The sequence below is a fragment of the Amblyraja radiata genome, chromosome 5 (assembly GCF_010909765.2).
Source record: "Amblyraja radiata isolate CabotCenter1 chromosome 5, sAmbRad1.1.pri, whole genome shotgun sequence".
Taxonomy (NCBI): Eukaryota; Metazoa; Chordata; class Chondrichthyes; order Rajiformes; family Rajidae; genus Amblyraja; species Amblyraja radiata.
In genome coordinates this window covers 86,149,011-86,169,300 of record NC_045960.1, presented here as the reverse complement: position 1 = coordinate 86,169,300, position 20,290 = coordinate 86,149,011, and the positions used below count along the sequence as shown (strand labels likewise).

The window sequence follows — 20,290 nt, the reverse complement described above, 5'->3', positions numbered from 1 at the left end:
GCAATGTTAGCAAAACAGCTGCTCACAGATGTACTTAAGCAAATTGCAGGCGGCTTAGTAATACCAGCAATATAGCGCAGAGTAGATAGTTTCCCATTGTCTGGGAACTCACAGATTTGGCCCACATTCCCATTCATAAAGATTAATCCCTGGTCAGTGCCAAAAACGAAAAGCTGCACAAATGCATGACAATTATTATTGTGGAATGAATCTGACAGAGGATGAATTTCTCAGCATTTTAGTTAACAATGTGTGACCCGTGAAAAGCGGTCTCTGGTCAGATTCTCAGTGTCTATCAGCTGGACCTTCTTGATGTCTGAGCACCCTCCGAAGATTGCAATGGCACAGAGGTTTACAGAGGGCAATCAATGAATACATCACTGGAATGATGAAGATTTGCTTTCGATGATAATATTGATATGCAAATAGATGGCAAAACAGCCAGGAAGAGACCCAACATGTGAAAATCAAAAATATCACAAATGCTGGAAATCTGAATTTAAAAAAATTGCTGGAAACATTCAAAAGGTTATGCAGCGTCTGTAGGGAGAAAAATAGTTCATGTTTCAGGTCCAGTACTGTATCTCTTTCTACAGTTGCTGCCTGCCTGCTGAGTGTTTCCAGCATGTTATGTTTTACCCAAGGCTTGTGGGGGTGTGCTTCAGATCACCTGCAAGATTCAAGGACACCAAGGAAACCGAAATGGTAAAGAAGGGCAGAAGCAACTGCAGTGAAGGCTACAGCCCAAGGACATGTTGTGCTCAGTGCATCCTAACAGAACTAATGGAAGCCTGATAAGAGCTGCAAACAAATGAAACAAAATATGTCACTTTTTAAACTTTTAGATGGGTAGGGTTTTTTTTAATTTTAATTCTTCATTTGTCAATTAAGAGTCTCTAATCAGGTTCCCTTAATCAGAGCAAGAGGGTGAAGCCCCAATTTCGTGCCACTTTTTAAAATATCACAACACTTGCGAACTTCTACAGTTACACTATTGGCTGGCATCATAGCTCGGTTTGGGATATGCTCTGCCCAAGACCGTAAAATTGCAGAGAGTCTATCACACAGATTAAACTCCTCACCGTCGACTCCATCTACACTTTACGCCACCTTGGTAAAACAGCCAACATAATCCGTACCCTTTTCATCCTGCTCATTCCCTTGCTCCCCATTTCCATTGCGCAGGAAATATAGAAGCTTGTAAGCAGGTACCATGTCACCAGACATAGGAACAGCTTCTTCCCTTCTGTTATTATACTTCTGAATGGTCCTCCCATAAGCAAGGGTGTGGTCCAAATCTTCCAACCTACCTCATTCCAGAGTTTGGACCTTTTCTCTGGAACTGCAATGCTACATTGCTGAAAAACTATAGGCTGCACTCTGATATTATTTTCTTTACTATACTTGTTGTACTTGTGTATGGCTTGATTGTATTCATGCCTCATATCCAATTTAATTGGATATACCTTGTATGTAAACAAAAGTATTTCACTGTATCTCAGTACACATGACAATAATAAACCAATACCAACCGAGGGGCACCTTGGGGGATCCACTGAATTGCAGTCCACTTGTCCAAATTATTTAAATGGCAATTAAAATAAACCTGAGGATTTATGGCAGAGTCACCTTTCTTTGCTGAACAGGTAAACGTTCCTGCTGTTGAATTTCTGGCATAGTGGTATTCCAGTAATGATGTGCTGGGACATAATACCACCATAATTCCTCTTGGTGTCTTGCATCACATGTGAAGTCCTAGTCCGAGTTGTCTTCATCTGCTCGAAGCAAAGTCTGCAGACTGACCTGCTATAAATTGGGCCTCATGTTTTTATTTCCATTAGACAGCCCATCTTAGTATTCCTTTAGCACATGTCCAAGTATTGTAACAAGCTGCTATGGCACTCACTTGTACTGGCCTCTTGTTATAGTACAACCACATGACGATGTCATATGGCCATTATTTTATTTATCTTCTCCATATGGCCATTTTTCTGCAGTAAATTTGACTTAATAATACCAGTTTAGATGAGAGCAACTCAAGTGACGTTTGTCATCATAATTCTTTTAATGTATCAACAGCACACTATCCAAACTAGATACAAAATGCTGGAGTAACTCAGTGGGAAAGGCAGCATCTCTGATGAGAAGGAATGCGTGACGTTTTGGGTCGAGACCCTTCTTCAGTCTGAAACGTCGCCCGTTCCTTCAAGAGAACGGAGCAGCTGGGCTTGTACACTCTGGAGTTTAGATGGGTGAGAGGGGATCTTATTGAAACATATAAGATTGTTAAGGGTTTGGACACGCTGGAGGCAGGAAACATGTTCCCGATGTTGGGGGCGTCCAGAATCAGGGGCCGCAGTTTTGAAGAATAAGGGGTAAACCATTTAGATCGGAGACGAGGAAACACTTTTTCTCACAGAGAGTTGTGAGTGTGTGGAATTCTCTGCCTCAGAGGGCGGTGGAGGCAGGTTGTCTGGATGCTTTCAAGAGAGAGGTGGATAGGGCTCTTAAAGATAGTGGAGTCAGGGGATATAGGGAAAAGGCAGGAACGGGGTACCGATTGGGGATGATCATCCATGCTCACATTGAATGGCGGTGCTGGCTCTAAGGGCTGAATGGCTAACTCCTGCACCTATTGTCTATTGTCTATTGTCTCCAGAGATACTGCCTGCCCTGCTGAGTTACTCAAACATTTTGTGTCTATCTTCAGTTTAAACCAGCATCTGTCGTTCCTTCCTACACACACTATCCATACTAGTACCTTGCCTTTTCTCAGAATGCCTTCTCAACATCAGAAGATGAAGCTCAACAACTTTCATGGCTTTTTCCTGGAAGTTTCTACTGTAACCATGGAGTGGCCATGATCCAGAAAGGACAGGAATAATGCACTGTTATCGAGTATTGTACTGTATATTTGGTTTGGGGTAACTCTCCACACAATCCATGTACAGTACACCGTTTGACATTGCTATCAATGCCTGCATATATCATTGATGGTCTTGTTCATCTCTTAAAATTAGTAACCAAGCTCTCCAGCTACTTGTAATTTACCTTCAACATCCAGTCTGTTCCTCTTTATGTGTTACCACTAGCTACACTATATGTCATCCAATGCACTCCTGCAAAGAGTGAGTGGTCATCACACAAAGTGCTGAATTAACCCAGAAGACCAGGCACTATCCATGGAAGGAATTGGCAGACGACGTTTCAGGTCGGCATCTTTCTTCAGATTGAGGAAGTTATCTATCCATTCCCTCCACAGCTGCCTAGCCCACTAAATTACTCCAGCACTTTGTGTTTTGCTCAATATTCCAGCATCTGCAGTTCCTTGTGTCCCCAAAGAGAGCTTGATTTGATAAGGTCCCACATAGGAGATTAGTGGGCAAAATTAGGGCACATGGTGTTGCGGGATGGAGAAATGGTTGGCAGACAGGAAACAAAGAGTAGGGATTAACGGGTCCCTTTCAGAATGTGACTAGTGGGGTACTGCAAGGTTCGGTGCTGGGACGGCAGCTATTTACAATATACGTCAATGATTTGGATGAAGGGATTCAAAGTAACATTAGCAAATTTGCAGATGACACCAAGCTGGGTGGCAGTATGAACTGTGAGGAGGATGCTATGAGAATGCAGGGCGACTTGGACAGGTTGGGGGAGTGGGCAGATGCATGACAGATGAAGTTTAATGCAGATAAATGTGAGGTTATCCACTTTGGTAGCAAAAGCAGGAAGGCAGATTACTATCTAAATGGCGTCAAGTTGGGAAAAGGAGAAGTACAACAGGATCTGAGGGTCCTTGTACATCAGTCGAAGAAAGTAAGCATGCAGGTACAGCAGGCAGTGTAGAAAGCGAATGGCATGTTGGCCTTTATAACAAGAGGAATCGAATATAGGAGCAAAGAGGTCCTTCTGCTATTGTACAGAGCCCTAGTGAGACCACACCTGGAGTATTGTGTGCAGTTTTGCTCCCCTAATTTGAGGAAGAACATTCTTGCTATTGAGGGAGTGCAGCGTAGGTTTACAAGGTTAACTCACGGGATGGCGGGACTCTCATATGCTGAGAGAATGGAGCAGCTGGGCTTGTACACTCTGGAGTTTAGAAGGATGAGAGGGTATCTCATTGAAACATATAAGATTGTTAAGGGCTTGGACACACTAGAGGCAGGAAATGTGTTCCCGGTGTTGGGGGAGTCCAGAACCAGGGACCACAGTTTATGAATAAGGAGTAAACCATTTAGAACGGAGACGAGGAATACCCTTTTTCTCACAGAGAGTGGTGAGTCTGTGGAATTCTCTGCCTCAGAGGGCGGTGGAGGCAGGTTCTCTGGATGCTTTCAAGAGAGAGCTAGATAGGGCTCTTAAAATAGCGGAGTCAGGGGATATGGGGAGAAGGCAGGAACGGGGTACTGATTGGGGATGATCAGCCATGATCACATTGAATGGCGGTGCTGGCTCGAAGGGCCAAATGGCCTGCTCCTGCACCTATTGTCTATTGTTTATTGTCTATTGATGATATGTTTTGCAGAAACAGCGACAAGTTCCTGTTTTTGCTTCTTCTGGCACAGCTAAAGGATGAAAAGAGGAAGAGCGTTAGAATAAGGAGAGAAGACCAAATATTGCATTTCATTTTAACAGAGTAGTAATACAAGTATTTTGCGATATACCTTTTGAGAAAACAAATATCACAGAGAGCAGGAAGGCGAGAAGGAAGAGATGCAAAATGTCATCATAAACCTGTATACAGCACTTCCCTTTCTCCAACAACTGCTACTGCCTCACTCCCCCAAACGTGGAGCAGTATTTCATCATAAGGACTGAAGGAAAATTGTTTTAAGGTTCATCATTTGATGTAGTTCTCTGACTGGCATTATGACTGTCTTCTCCTTAAGAAAAAATACACAAGTTAAGAATTACCTTGAGGTAAATGTTAGCATGCAGCCCACTGTCGTTGTAATGGCAAGTGTTTGCGCAAACCAGGTAGATTTCATGTGAAGCTTTGGGTATGGTAATTGTATGTAACACAGTGTGTGGAAAAAAAAAACTTTCTGGAGAAGGCTGGAAATGTAAACTACATTAACCAAGCTATTTCAAAGACACAAATGGAATGCATTTCAAGCACTTGGAACACAGTATGAGGTGAGGTTATCATGAATGATTATCGTCTCAGAATGTGAGAATTGGTCTTCCTACCTTGCTTCATCAGGTAAGCCTGCTAAAGTTTTTTCCTGCATTTATTGCAATGCATGGGTATTGGCATTGACTCTCACTCTCTTCCTTTGTCATCTGGGTCAAGCGCCAATAATGTCTGCATTACTGATCAAAGTCATAGTTTCCTTTGTATGACCTTCCGGCAGCACATCCTGATTGCTTGGTGAACTTCGAGGCATTTTAGCCTTCTGTAGATCTGTTGGGCATTACTTTGGCAGTAAGCTGGCTCTTGTGCTCCCTACTTAATTTTTTCAATTACTTACCAGGTAAGCAGCTGCAGGCCTCAACCAAACCAATCCTTGTTCTCCCTCATCCAACAAGTGATAATGCTTCGGATGCATAAGGCTACTTTAATTAAGCCAATCTGAAACATTTCTGAAATAGTTTCTTCACTTCAGTAAGTATGAGTATCACAACACACAACTTCATTCCCTTTATCATGTATCTGTACACTGTGAATGGCTCGGTTGTAATCATGTATTGTCTTTCCGCAACAAAAGCTTTTCACTTTACCTCGGTACACGTGACAATAAACTAAGCTAAACTTCAACTTTTAATTTTTTACCTTTGTAGAAAATCGAGGTTTAATGACTATAAATATTTTCTTTTAACCCTTAATGGAATCCAGATAATAATACATTTTGCTCAAGATATCTTTACCTTATGGATATTTTATACTTACAATTCTTGCATTATGCAACCTTCATTAACTTTCCTTTAGGCAACGGATTACACGCAACATGTTTACAATACAGTACTGCCTTACAATACATTTTATGCTTAGAGTTTTGCTTGTTTTGATAAAATATATATTGGGTCCATTGGAGTCATTGTGTTGGGATGAAGAGACAAGCATTAAGAATGACAGGCTCAAGAGAACAAATGACTTTCATCTCCTTTTGCACTTTTCTAGAAGAGATTTAAGACAATACAAAAAATTAAACCCCTTGGAAGGGGAAGACCCTTCACATCTCACTCCTTTGGCTGAATCCTTACATCGTTAATATTTTTTAATTGTTTGCTTTGCTTATCACATCATTAGCACATCAGTTTTTAATTAATCATTGCTTGACTTTGGTCATGCTATCTTGTCCAGAAGTAATCCATTGGCTGTGAAGTACTTTGAGACAATCTGAAGTATGAAAGGCACTATATCCATGCAAAATATTTTCAATATCACCATCCCAGCCCCAGACAAGACAAATTGTACTGAAGAAACAGCTTTCTATCATTGAAAGTTATCCTTGTAGTCGATTTTCAGCCAACGAGAGGGCAATCTGTCCAATGTTAAATACCTCCAAAAATGCAGGCAGATGAAAGAAAATAGAAGTAACCAAAACACACTTCAAGAAGTTGAACGGAATTAGGAATTTGTAAAAGTAAAAATGAGGGGAAAGAAGGTAGAATGGAGATCACTGGCAAGCGGAAATAATTTCAATTCTACTGTTATAGTGATCAAAAATTAAACTTTACATCTTGTATAAATTAAAACTGTAATATCCAAACCATTTTAAAGGCTAATTTGCTTTGAAAAAAGGACTACAAATGGGTAAATTAAAAATTACACAAATTTGCCAACCGTCTAAAATTTAAAGCAACAAGACCATATATAAACACACCATTTGAATTTAAATTCTATAAATCAATAAATTCACTGATTCTTATTCTCCGTGGCTCTATTCAATAAGCGCTTATGAAATCAAGACCGACTAATATTATGCAATTTGATTGGACGTTCCTCAGCCGTGCATCAAAGAAAAATGATGGTATATTTGTGGCATCTTAAGCAGTAAAGTAAATCACATCAGGAGCCATGTTAATTGGAAGATAATATTGAATTATAGATCTTACTGTGCGCAAAAATTACAAAACATTATTAAATTGAAATTACCATAGTAAGTCAAGAGCAATATGATAGCTTGAAAAGGTACATATTTTGTTAATGTTGAAAACAAAGGCTACATTTCCACTCATGTCCTTTTGCTTACCTCTTGCTACTTTGACAGAAGTACTGAGGCGGAAACAGTATACATGTCAGAAGAAGGGTCCCGATCCAAAACGTCACCCATTCCTTCTCTCCAGAGATGCTGCCTGACCCACTGAATTACTCCAGTATTTTGTGTCTATCTTCAGTTTCAAGCAGCATCTGCAGTTCCTTCCAACACTTGTCAGTTAGGCTGCCTTCCAGTGAGACTCGCAGCAGAAGTCGCCTCCCAGCGAGCAGTGGCTCACTGCTGCAGCAACGAGAACGAGGTTGCAACCGAGCACGGCCTCTGCTCACCCCATGCACTGGAGAGGAGGAAGACGGACGGAGGGCTGGTAAGATGGATGGTGGCGGGAAGCAGGGCTGGGCCTCGACGGTGGACAGGGCCGTTGGAGCGTGGGGCTCGGCCCGGCGTGTCAACCACAGGCCTGGCACGCTCGGAGAGATTAGGCCGCTGAGTCCGAATCCTGCTCGCCCCGTGGATCGCGAATCGGAGAGGGAGTGGAAAGAGACCGCGACGGACGAAAAGGAACTGCGGGGTCGGCTGCAAGAGGCCGTGGAACGAAGGCTGAATAGGGCCGGGCGTGGAGAGGAACGACGGTTCGTGGGACAACCGGAATGGAGGAGGAGACGGCTGCAATGGGCCTTTGTGGCAGCTGCAGCTGGGACTGTAAAATGGCGCCAAATGGCACCACTTGCATATGGACTCAATGGGCTGTTCTGTACATTCTGTACTGACTGGGGCGATTGTACTTATGTATGGGGATAGTCTTACTGAGCTGTATGCAAAAAATGTATTCCACTGTACATGGTACATGTGACAATAAAGAAACCATTGAACTATTGACCATGTTTTGGGGGACTCCTTCCATTCTTCAGCCAAAAGTATGTGAGAAGAAAAGGAGAACTCCTATGAAACTTTATCCTATTGCTGTTTTGTTTTCATCTTTTTGATGTTTATACCCATAGTATATAAAATCCGAACAGCATTTTGCAAAAGGATTAAATCAAATGAAGTAGAATGCTACTTAAAAATAAACAAGTATGGATCCATCTTCAACCACATTTTAACCGTGCACAATGAATCATATCTCTTAACTTGTAACATTAACATAATTAATGTGTAGTCTTTTGAACTGGTCATTCTGATATTGTTCAATTTATATCAGGCAAACTTTGTTTTTAAGACATAGCAGTTGAACTAACATCTCTCAACAGATTCAAGAAACAGACAGAAGTACCTTTAGGGTAGTATGGCTTTTTTACATGACCATCAGAGGATCTAGACTTCTTCTCATCTCCGACATGATGCCTTGGAATTTGCTCTGAAGCGTCTCTCTTTGCAGCCTCCATGGCCATTTTTTCTCTCATTGCCTTAGCCCTCTCTGTTTCCAGTGCAATGGCCTTTTCTAACAGAGTCAAATTTCCCTTGGTCATGTCAAACACCTCCTCAGACCTGTCGGATTTGATTGAGCCAGTGTCATCATCTCTGTCATGTGACTCCTCTTCCTTAACGCCAGAAGAGAAACCCCTGGAGCGGGGACTGAGCTGCTCCTCAAGCTTCATCAGGTTGACCATGTCTGAATAGTTCCGATCTGACATCCGTCTCGTGATGTCGTCGTCAGGTCTGTTCTGTTGACAGTCACTAAAATGATGCTGCTGGTTTCTTTCCTCATGCTGACTCTCACTTAGCTTCCTGGCCAAGTCAAAGCATTGGTTCCGTAGGCACTCAAGACTGCTCAGGCAAACAGCCTCGTCGCTTTCATCAACGGCCTTTTCCAAACCATCACCGGTGGACTTGCACAATCCAAAGTTCGCATTTCTAATTTCATTCTGTATTAAACCATCTATACGACCCCTCACACTTGCATTGTCTGAAAGGACCACACCATGTCCTTGTGCCAGTAGTTTAAGTGAGTCCACTGTTTCCCTAACAACGTCACTGTCAACATCTAAACTCAACTGGCAGGAGTCACTTTTATTGTTTTTTCTAACCCTGCCCCCGTTAGTGTCACTATCATCCTCCAGGCCACGCGCTGTGCTGTCGCTCATTTCAGACTCCGTCATTGCCCGAAATGCTGCATCTTCAGCTATTTTGCCCAGATTTAATAATGATTTTGCAACAAGCTCATCATAATTGTCATATTCATCATTGTTGTTATCATCTTTCTCGTTGTCCTGGCTTCTCCTGATAATATCAGATTCTTCTTGAAGGTCTTCTAATGGAAAACAAAAAGCAAAACGTAATTATTCTGTTTTTCAATAATCTGGAGATACAATTAGTCAAAGGGTATTACTCAATTGCCATGAATTCTTCCTGTCCAATTTGTTTCCTGTTTGAAACTCATGTTCTGCAGGCTGTGTATCACCTTGAATCTTATGCATCTGATAATTTGCTCATCATTAACAGCAAGATTTAAGGATTCCATTGGGTCTCTTCCATTCTCCTACCATCACTTTGGCAGGAAACATGATGAACCCTTTCGGAAACAAGGTAAAAACTGAAAATGAATGTTTACATTTGTGTTTGCCAGGAGTGTAACAAGGAGAACCTTAACGGAATTTCAAAGACTGAATGCCACCACACTGATTGGTGATGAGAGAATGTCACCCATTTGTTTTGCTCAGTACGTCTCCAAATTCTGCACCAATCCCAGAAGCAGTTATCAGTAATGGAAGTACTGATTTAAAAAAAAAATTCTGAGTAATTCCTTTTCCTTTCCACAAATTTAAGAAACATTGAGGTCAACGATTGTGGTCTCCTGCTGCTCTGGCTGAGATCATAAAATTCAGCAAAGACAAGAGATAACATCTGGTATCTTCATGCACCACTCAATCTCACACCATATGTGGCACTTATCGACTGATTTTCAGAATGTCTTTGGTTATATTCTAAATGTATGTAATCAAGCAACACTGAGCATCATTATTAACAAATGCATGGGTATTTGGACTATTTTTCCAATTAATGGGAAATTAATAATAGATTCCTCAATAAAGAATACAATGTAGTTTTATTCCCATGGGATCAGATTGGAACACTGATATAAAAAGAGATCTACTGTAAAGAGTAGTTTGAAGATTCAAGATTGTATCTTTATGAAGCTCTATGATAAAGTCATAGAATTCAGCATGCAAGTTAAAGTGAACTGACTCAAAAAAAACAAAACCTAACTGATGGACTAATGTACCTTTAGTCAGTAAATTAAAATGATATACTGGTTTTCCAGCAAATTATCTTTAATTAGGAATGATGTTATATTCACCTTTTTCGAAAAGCAAATAATGTCCAAAATAACCGTCCAGTTGCAGAAAATCAGAACTAATTCAAATCCATTAGCGATACAGTTTATAATTATTGTACAATTAAAATAAAACCCTGAGCTCACATACTGTAATTATGACTATTTTCAAGTAGATATTCACAGGCTTAATACACACACTTGATGACAGCATTTCTAACTAACAGCTCATCTTGAAATTAACAAGCAAATTAAAGAAATGAGTGGCATGTCGGAAAAAAGTGGAGCTTTTATGTGGCCTCATGGTCGGTTAATGAAATTCTTCTCAGCTTCAAAAACAATTTTATGCTGAATCACAATATTGTTTAACGATATGTTCAATAGTAAGAGGATTGTTTTAGCAAATAATCTGGACTGTATTGCTGCAGCTCCGTTGTCAAGCAAAGCTCCTGAAGAATATCACTCACCGCAGGAAATATGAGATCAAGAAACTTATTTGACTCCTTAATTTGTTTCCATAAAGCAAACTAAAACTGAAAACAATTGAATTTCATCTGGGGAAATCTTTGCATTGACAATAAAACTGAGCATATAAAATGTGATTGATTCTTAATCTCTTGAAGGCGATTCATACCTTGTTCATTACTCTGATCTTCATACTCCTCATCCTCCTCGTCTTCCTCTTCTAATTCATCCTCATCTTCCGCTTCCACGTCCTCCTCTTCATCTTCCTCCTGATCGTCGTTCTCATCAGAGTATTCCTCATCTTTCTCATCCAGCTCCTCAGTACCATCAGTCTCATAGCACTCATCCACAGAAGAGTTATCCGCTCTCAGCAGAAATGTCTTTTTCTTGGGAATTGGTTCACTTGGTTGCTTGTCTTGTATTTTACGTTTCTTTGCCAATGGACATCCATAAACACTACAGAGAAGGGAAGCAGGAATATTAGCACGACAAGAAGAGTTTTCACGCTTTAGTAGAATAACAACCTAGACAAATAAATTACATGAAATAAGGGAATCAATACTGCTGGCTGAGGACTTAGCAGATCCTTCAAAAACTTTATTTGAGTATCCTGTGCATTTGAGCATTCCAAGCTCATGGAAAATCACAGTACATTGAGAATATGTCAAATTTCCTTTTTAGTTCTTTATCAATAATAGGGATTCATCTATCCTATTGTCTCTGATAAAATTAAAATATATAGTCAACCATGAGAGTGGAATTGTGCACTGCACATTTACCCCTCTCTGGCAAAATATAACCCTATAAAATATCAGGAGATTTGAAATCAAAATATGTTTTTTTTACTCACAACTCATCTTTTTCAAAATAGTTTTCTTCCATCTTGCAAACTAAGACATTCAGACATTCATTTTCTTTAACATTTTATTTACCTCAGTTATTGATTACAGTTAATTTCCCATTAAATCCTTTCATTAAATGTTGGAATCAGAAATGTATAGCACAAGGTGGTCGGTGTGCCACCCACACCATTTTTCATGCATACAGTCCGACCACCTTCTCACACACATCTACCATCCCCAATGCATTAGCTTATCAATCTCCGGACTGAATTCCATTTACTACTTCTGTGCCCAAGTAAATATTTCACTGATATCTGCATCAGTAAGTTGTTTTCTCCTCACCAGCAAGCATGCTGCCAATGTTGATGTCAATGGCAAACTTCTTATTCTGGCCATTACTTTCAAGACCAAAGTATTAATGTGTACAAGGTAAAGCAAGAATAGCAAAGAATCTAGTATAAAGCCCTATGCTACCCCACTGAGTTTAACCCACCAGTTAACAAAGTTTGTGTCAGCCATTATCCTTTACATTCTGCCAGCGAGCCAATTTTTAATTCAGCTACATGTTTTCCCTTTTATAGGGTTTCCCTTTTTGGATCAATCAGCAAACATGACTTTTCAATTACCTTGTTAAATTACCTCCTCAAAAACACAATTAAATGAATCACGCTAGACACCCCTCAACAAAGTTTACCTCAAATAGTTTTGAAATGGCTTTATTTATTTTTACAATTTTCCTTTAAATTAATTGCTGGTAATTTTATAAGGCACATGTAACAAAATGGCAGAAGCTTAGATTTAACTCCACTCCCATGTTAGTCAGCAGCAATAACTTTCCAATAAATTTCAGGAACAACATCCCAGAAAGATGGAATGGATTGGAATGTTCACTGTAATTAGTAACTAACCAGAAAGGGCAAAGAATAAGTGATAAATGGGCTAAATTGCATTGCTCGCTACTCACATAAAAAAGCTTAAGCTTGCAATGTGGAAGTCAGGAATAAGCTGGTTTGGGATGACATTCTAACACAATTTCAGGAAGACATTCAACACAAAGCTCAGCTATGCTCACCAGAGGGACTGTACAGACTTCCCCCACAGGCCTCGCTGTGTTGAACCATCCACATTGAATGAAAGGACAATTGTAGGTAAGGGGAGGGTTACTTGGTCTTTATTTAATTTAATATTAATTTAGTTTAGAGATTCAACATTGGAAAACAGGCTCTTTGCCCACCATTAGCCCACTATTGATCACCCGTTCACACTAGTTCTATGTTATCCCACTCTCTCATCCACTCCCTATGCACTAGGGGCAATTTACAGAGGCCAATTCACCTACAAACCTTCACGTCTTTGGGATGTGGGAGGAAACCTGGGTACCCGGAGGAAACCCATGCAGTCACAGGGAGAACGTGCAAGATTCAAGATTCAAGAGAGTTTATTGTTATGTGTCCCAAATAGGACAATGAAATTCTTGCTTTGCTTCAGCACAACAGTAACAAAAGTAGGCATGAATAAATACAGAACAGAACTGATCAGTGCGACCATATACCAATGAATAAATATATACACGGTCTCTGGCGCTGTTAGGTAGCAGTTCTATCAGCTGCACCAATATGTCACCCTGAATTAATGTTTTAATTCATTTCTAGCACTTCCAATCAACAGAGACATCCAATAGCACGTTAGAAAGGCTTTGTCAGCACTGAACTGTCAAATAACCAGTGGGTGATCTGGGGGTTTGAGCTCAGGATCTATCATCTGAGGTCCTGTTGCCACAAGGCCAATGCATTTTGTGGGATGACTGCAGAAGCCAGGCCTTGAGGATCTTTGGTCTCATGAGACCGTATGATTCAGATTCAGATTCACATTCACATTTATTGTCACATGCACCAATGAAGGTACAGTTATATTTGAGTTACCATGCAGCCATACAATTAAAAGAACACAACAATGTGTGGCAATGGGAATAGCATGAGTGCAAAGTTTAAGAAGTGAGCCAAATTAAGTAATATTTTAAGTAAAATACAACATATGTGTGGCTGAGGAAGGACCTTGACCCGAAATGTCACCCATTCCTTCTCTCCAGAAATGCTGCCTGTAGCGTTGAATTACTCCAGCTTTTTGTGCCTATCTTTGGTTTAAACCAGTATCTGCAGTTCCTTCTTACACATATGTGTGACTTAATCACTTGAACCCATTAAACTATGATGAAATGCCATAATATATGTAATCAAATATTTGCAATCAAATATTCTCCTGACTACTGAAATGTTTGTTTATATCTTCACCTACATTAATTAAATGGCCTTTTTGTTCATGGGTGTGTCATCACAGTGAATGACTTGGTCTATTTTAGTACATTATATGCCTCCCTTATGAAATATATATGTTCTGCTGATAATCACAATGGCAATAAAATATTTCAATTAAATAAATAAATTAATCATTAAGTATAATATTCATCAACCCTGGCAGGTTGGTAGTTGGATGATCTGTTGATAACTAAAGCTTTTAAGTGTATCTTAGTGTAGTGATTTAAGGGCCTGTCCCACTGTACGAGGTAATTCAAGAGTTCATCCGAGTTCTCCCCTGATTTGAGCTTGTGTAATGTACGTAGCGGTTACGTAGGAGCTCGTGGATGTCACGTAGCGGCTCGTACGAGTAATGGTAGGTACTCGGGAAATCCGGTAAACTCGTGACGTTTTTCAACATTGTGAAAAATGTCCACGTGTTAAAAAAATACTCGTGATGAAAAAAATTGTTACTTTTTACTCGTACGAGCCGCTACGTACCAGCTGTGTACATTACACGAGCTCGAATCAGGGGAGAACTCGGGAGAACTCTTGAATTACCTCGCACAGTGGGACAGGCCCTTTATAATTGCTGATCTTGAACTTGTTGCTAGAGATTAAAGTCTTGTTTCATTTATTTTCATATAACTTCCTTATCAGCTGCCAGATGCTTGTGTTCTTGTTTGTGTTTACAATTCAATGGTATTATTAAAACAGGCAAATTAAATTATTGTTAAGGATGAAAACATATATCATTGACTAGATGATATATGAGGCCTATAATTGATGAAAAGGATCCAAATTGCACTAGTTTTGTGCAAGGCTAATATTCTACACAATCTTATTTGCATTTAACTGAACTCTGTGAAACAGCAGAACTAATGTGTCTAAATATATTTTCAATGAAATTGTGACAAAATATTCCTTGATATATTTAAGAGTGGTAATCTGGTATAGTTTTATGAATACATCTAAAAAGGCATCATTTCAATAACAGTACCATATTAATTAGACTATTTAGTCCTGTCACAGTGAGTAATTTGATATTAAAATATACTAAACCATATTAAGAAACTGCACACAATCATCTTCTTGTCATATTGATATACTGTTACCTGCATTTTTAGTATATTAAAAAACCGACTTCAAAGTTTTAGATAGGTCTTCTTTGTGCCATTGCTACCATGAAAAATATGTGATTTAGAGTACAAAGGTATACAATTAGAGACAACTCACTGATTTGCACAAGGAGGGTTCATTTTAATCATGGTTTTCAGCACATTAAAAAAAAAATATTCCAAGGGATTAAAAATACTCAGTTTGCATTGCATGTAACATTCATTTAGAAACTATTTTACTTTTAAGAACATGGGCCAGAGTAGAACAAGCCTTCCCATGAGCCTGTTCTGGCAATTAATTCGATCATGGCTGATTTTTTGGATGGTATAATGAAAAGTCCAAGGCCTTTGAACAGGAACACCAGGCTCTATAGTCTAACTATTTGAGTTCAGATTGAATAGTACCCTAGATCTTTCAAAGAAAGTTCGTTATTACGTTTCCTGTTCTGTCCAGCAGAAATGTCTGGAAAACACCAGCAAGATTCCTTGGTGATAATTCCCAGCCTGCTTAAAAGGTCTTCTGGAGGGCATGGGCTTATTTAGAGGAGCTAAATAAGTCCCTCCCACAAAACAAAAGGGAAACACTTCGACAGTCAACTGCATCATGTTTTAGCTGGAACTGTCAAATATTTTATATACTCTGACTTAATCGTAATGGATTAAAAACAGATAAACAAATAACTTAACCAAAATCCTTCAAATAGCTAAAATACACTTAAGAGACAAGAGACAAGAAAGCACACTAAAGTGCCTGATAGGCAAAATAAATATGCTCTCAATTACGTGAAAATTACTTCTGGAAAGAATAAAAAGGGGTCATAATTTGTCCTCAATAACGAGATGCCCATGCTCACTACTGAACCGACATATATGTGAATACACATTTAGTGGTCATTCCAATTGAAACTTCCACACACTGCAGGTCGGAGTTCTTGATGCAAAGGCCCTGCCTTCCATTCCATAATGACATTGAAACAAGTTCTGGCTACAAAAACCTTGGGAAATAAATTATCTGGCTAAACCTCACACTCTGATGTCGCTAAAACTGCCAAATCTCAAATCTCAAATTGCATATTACTGGCATTCAGAAATGTTCAAAAATACAAAAAACCTCACCAACAGCCAACATTGTAGTTTAAACCTTTTAGTTATCTTCTGCTATTGTAATCTCTCTCCATTGCCCAATTTTGCTGATGTTTTATGACAACATTTTGTTCATAATGCAGTTTTCAACTTGGTCTCTGCAGGTCACGCACCTGTTACTGAGGCAGCTGGTTCAAACACCACTTCAGCAAGCTGAGCACCCGGTTTGTTGAAGAGCCTGTCTTTCACATGAGTCGTTAAACAAACCGCCTGCTATTAAACCTTTTGCTTGGTTAGAGTGTTGAGGAATCAAGGCAATTAAATGGAATTAAAATTAAAGTGGCCATAATCGAACTGAATAGTTCTTTGTTTCTTCCTTCCTTATTAGAAGTCACATAATATTTAAGATCTGCATTCTGTTAATCTGGATTATTGACAGATTTGCAATTACCATCAATACCACAGACATTGATTTCCAGGAACCATGGAGTAAGAGTTGATAAAGATGTCCCAGTGCAACTTTTCAGTACACACACACACACACGCACACGCACACACACACACACACACACACACACACACACACACACACACACACACACACACACACACACACACACACACACAATATGAAATTAATTTCAATCCTGCATTTGATCTTGTTTTAAACGTACAAATAATCAAGCACATTTGTGATGCAAGACTTGATTATTGTGAAAAGGAAAACCAATTTTTATATTTAGTTTCTTTACCCATCATAGGCTCTGAGGCAATAAATATTAGGAAAATTGTGCTAAAGATCAAAATATTTTGATTTTAAAAATTATTTGTCACAGTAGGCAGGTACATTTTGCAAGGAAGATTTTTATATTGTGATATATTGGCACAGAAATATCCGCCCCAAATAAAACAGTTCAGACTGTGGAAGCCTTAGAAGGATACGGTCTTAATGTGAGCAAATTAAATCAATGTAGATGGAAAATAAGGTCAGCACGGAGGGCCGAAGGGCCAGTTTCTGTGCCTTACAACTCTATGATTCCATGATATTAAAATGTGATTGGTATCATTTTAACATCAACGTCAACACGAATATTGATCACTCTCAGGTTAAGAAAATAAACAACTGCTATATCTTTACGTTAGCAAACAGCAATTGAATAACTAAAATTAAAACCATTGAAATTTACAAATTCAAAGCTCATCAACTATTCCGTGGTGTAATGGCAAATTTCCAACTTTTCCAGTTTCATCTTTTCCAGTTGCCAGATACACAGTTACAGTAGGAGTGATCTTACACAGACCCAATAGAACTGATCTGCCGGTCGTTATTTCCAATTGAGTTGGTTGTTTATTGAGATAGTTGTACAAACAAAGATATGAACGTACCAGGTTTTCCAAACTCTACATGCAAGTTGTGGCTGGTTGCTCTGTCCCTGGTCTGGTGAGAACTGTATGTGCTCCCTCCCTGTGCCTGCCCCATCCTGTCCCCTATGCCCTTATATATACACCACCCTGTGCATCTAATGACCACCCCCCCCCGGGTCCAAAATAATACTGCAAGATATATCTAAGCAAAATAATATGATATGCCAACAATACACATAAATGGGTTCTACACTTGGTCTGCAGAAATCAATTATGCATCCATTGCATTACAGTGTGTAAAAAGAGAACTATCTGACCTCAATCGGCAAAATTCAATTCCTTGGATACTACACCAACATTACGCAACTGAACTGAAAGACGAAATGTCAGCAAGATAGCTCTGTAGATAGCATTGTTCCCACCATGTCAGAAGTTTGCAGGTTCACCTTTAAGATTTGGCACCAAAATCTAGGCTGATTTTTCAGCGCGGTAATGACAAAGTTCTGCACAGCCTATTGGCTGCGATATTATTATTATTATTATTATTATTATTATTATTATTATTATTATTATTATTATTATTATTATTATTATCAATTTATTTTTTAAACAGGGACAGTGCATATTAATGAACATTTGCATGTAAATTTGCAAGATTATAGCCTAGTAGCTAATTTCTATCTTTAGTCCCTCTTTCCCTTACAGTCATTCAAAATATAAAATTTAAAAAAAACACAAAAACACAAACACAGTAGTCCACCACACAAACATCCCCACAGTGGCACCAAAGTTCCCCACTGTGAGGGAAGGAAGCAAAGTCCAGTCAACCTCCTTACTGATGTTCCACAATGTTCACCCATGGACGGGGCCTCCCGAGCACCCCGTATTCACCGCTACAGGCGGCCGATGTTCAGGCTCTCTCACTGGGAACGAAGGAACCCCGACGTCGAACGGAAGAACATCCTCAGCGGCATGGATCTCTGAATCGGCCACCTTCCACCGGAGTCCGCGGCTCCCGATGTCCACAGGCCTCGCTGGGCGAAGATTTGCGCTAGCGACCCGCGGCAAAGGATCCCAGGACTCCGCGATGTTAAAGTCAGCACCACCCGCGTTGGGAGCTCCGCACTCACAACTCTGCGATGTTGGAGCAGCGGCCCAACACTCCGGAGCTCCAAGCGGCGATCCCAGGTAAAGCCTCGCCCGCTCCGCGATGTATCGAGCGCTGCGCCGCAGCTGCTGAAGCTCTGATCCAGTCCCGGCAGGAAAGGCCCCACCAATCCAATTGGTAGGACGCAAGGGGGGGAGGGGCGAGGACGCAACTCGAATAATAGTCGCATCCTCGCCAGGAAGCAACTGAGGGACGGTTTCCCCCTTACCCTACCCGCTTCCCCCCACATAAAATACTGAAAAAAACTATTAGGCCCTTCCAGGTGAATACCACTATGCTGAAGAACACAGCAGCACTCCCAGTGGTTCAACAATACTAATCAATTGACCAGCGTTGCTAAAAGTAGAAAAAACCCCACAAACTGCTGGAGCAACTTAGCAGGTTCACATGCACCTCCTCCAACCTCAATACACTCAAACCACCTCCTTCCCAGGTACTATCCCCTGCAACCATGAGAGATATAACACCACTCCCTATACCTCCTCCCTCACATCAATCCAGGGACCTCAGCTGCCCTTCCCGATGAGATAAACATCCACATACATCTCTAATCTAAATCTGCAGAGTTACTTCAGCCTATGTGGGGTTTTTTAATTGTAAACTAGCATCTGTAGTTCCTTGTATTTACATTGCTAAAAATATGTTGTCTATCGATCTCACTTTATTTTGGGGAATTTGTGGTTCAAAGATTGGCTGTTGTTGTTCCTTGCATGGCAACAGTGGCTGTGTTTAAAAAAAAACTTCATTGGTTGCAAAGTGCTCTGGAAATTCTCAAGTCTGTTCTTTCAAAGCTAAAATTGTTTTGCAATGAATGCCTCCAACATGTATATTAGACAGTTCTTATATAACTACCTATCAGCACACTCCCTCTGGATATTCCTGTTAATTTTATTTTCCATCCCTTCCAGCTGAGGTGGAATGCTATCCCTAAATTAAACACTACACAAAAATCAGCAAGTTGACCTTCAAATGTCCGGCCTAACATAATTATTTTAGTTCCAATTAAAAATGTGTTTGGACGTACATCTGACATCTGCCTCTGAGGTTAACGTAATTGGCTTTCATTGAACATTTGTGAGGAGTTTCATCTCGCATTCTCCCTCCCCAGAGATTTTAATTCGGTTCTCTCCCACTGAATTTTTACATACATGTAAATGTGTTAACTTTAAAAATCATATTTGCAATGAATTATTTGTGCTGCTTAACCTTTTGGCTTTCTTGACTCCAAGATATTGAAACACATAATTTTGAACAATAAAAGTTACAGAATAATGAAAAGTGTAGATAGAGTGAATGTGGAAAGGATGTTTCCATTGGTGGGAGTGTCAAGGACCAGAAGTCATAGCCCCAGAATTAAAGGGCGCTCTTTTAGAAAGGAGGTGAGGAGGAACTTCTTTAGTCAGAGGGTAGTTAATCATTGCTACAGAGGGCTGTGGAGGCCAAGTCAGTGGATATTTTTAAGGCAGAGAGAGACAAATACTTGATTAGAACAGGTGTCAAGGGTTATGGGGAGCAAGCAGG

General features: G+C 40.0%; 1 protein-coding gene across 9 annotated transcripts in view; it reads right to left on the bottom strand.

The window, feature by feature from the left end:
- myt1l (myelin transcription factor 1 like) overlaps window positions 1-20,290 on the bottom strand; it is a 438,397-nt gene that overhangs the window by 227,848 nt on the left and 190,259 nt on the right. For 8 of the 9 annotated variants that reach the window (XM_033021668.1, XM_033021673.1, XM_033021674.1 and 5 more), the window contains 2 exons: window positions 11,069-11,355; window positions 8,434-9,411 (listed from right to left, as the gene is read on the bottom strand). In XM_033021668.1, coding sequence (XP_032877559.1) covers window positions 8,434-9,411; window positions 11,069-11,355 — 1,265 coding nt within the window. The remainder of the gene's footprint in view (window positions 1-8,433; window positions 9,412-11,068; window positions 11,356-20,290) is intronic. The other variant, XM_033021672.1, reaches the window with a different exon arrangement.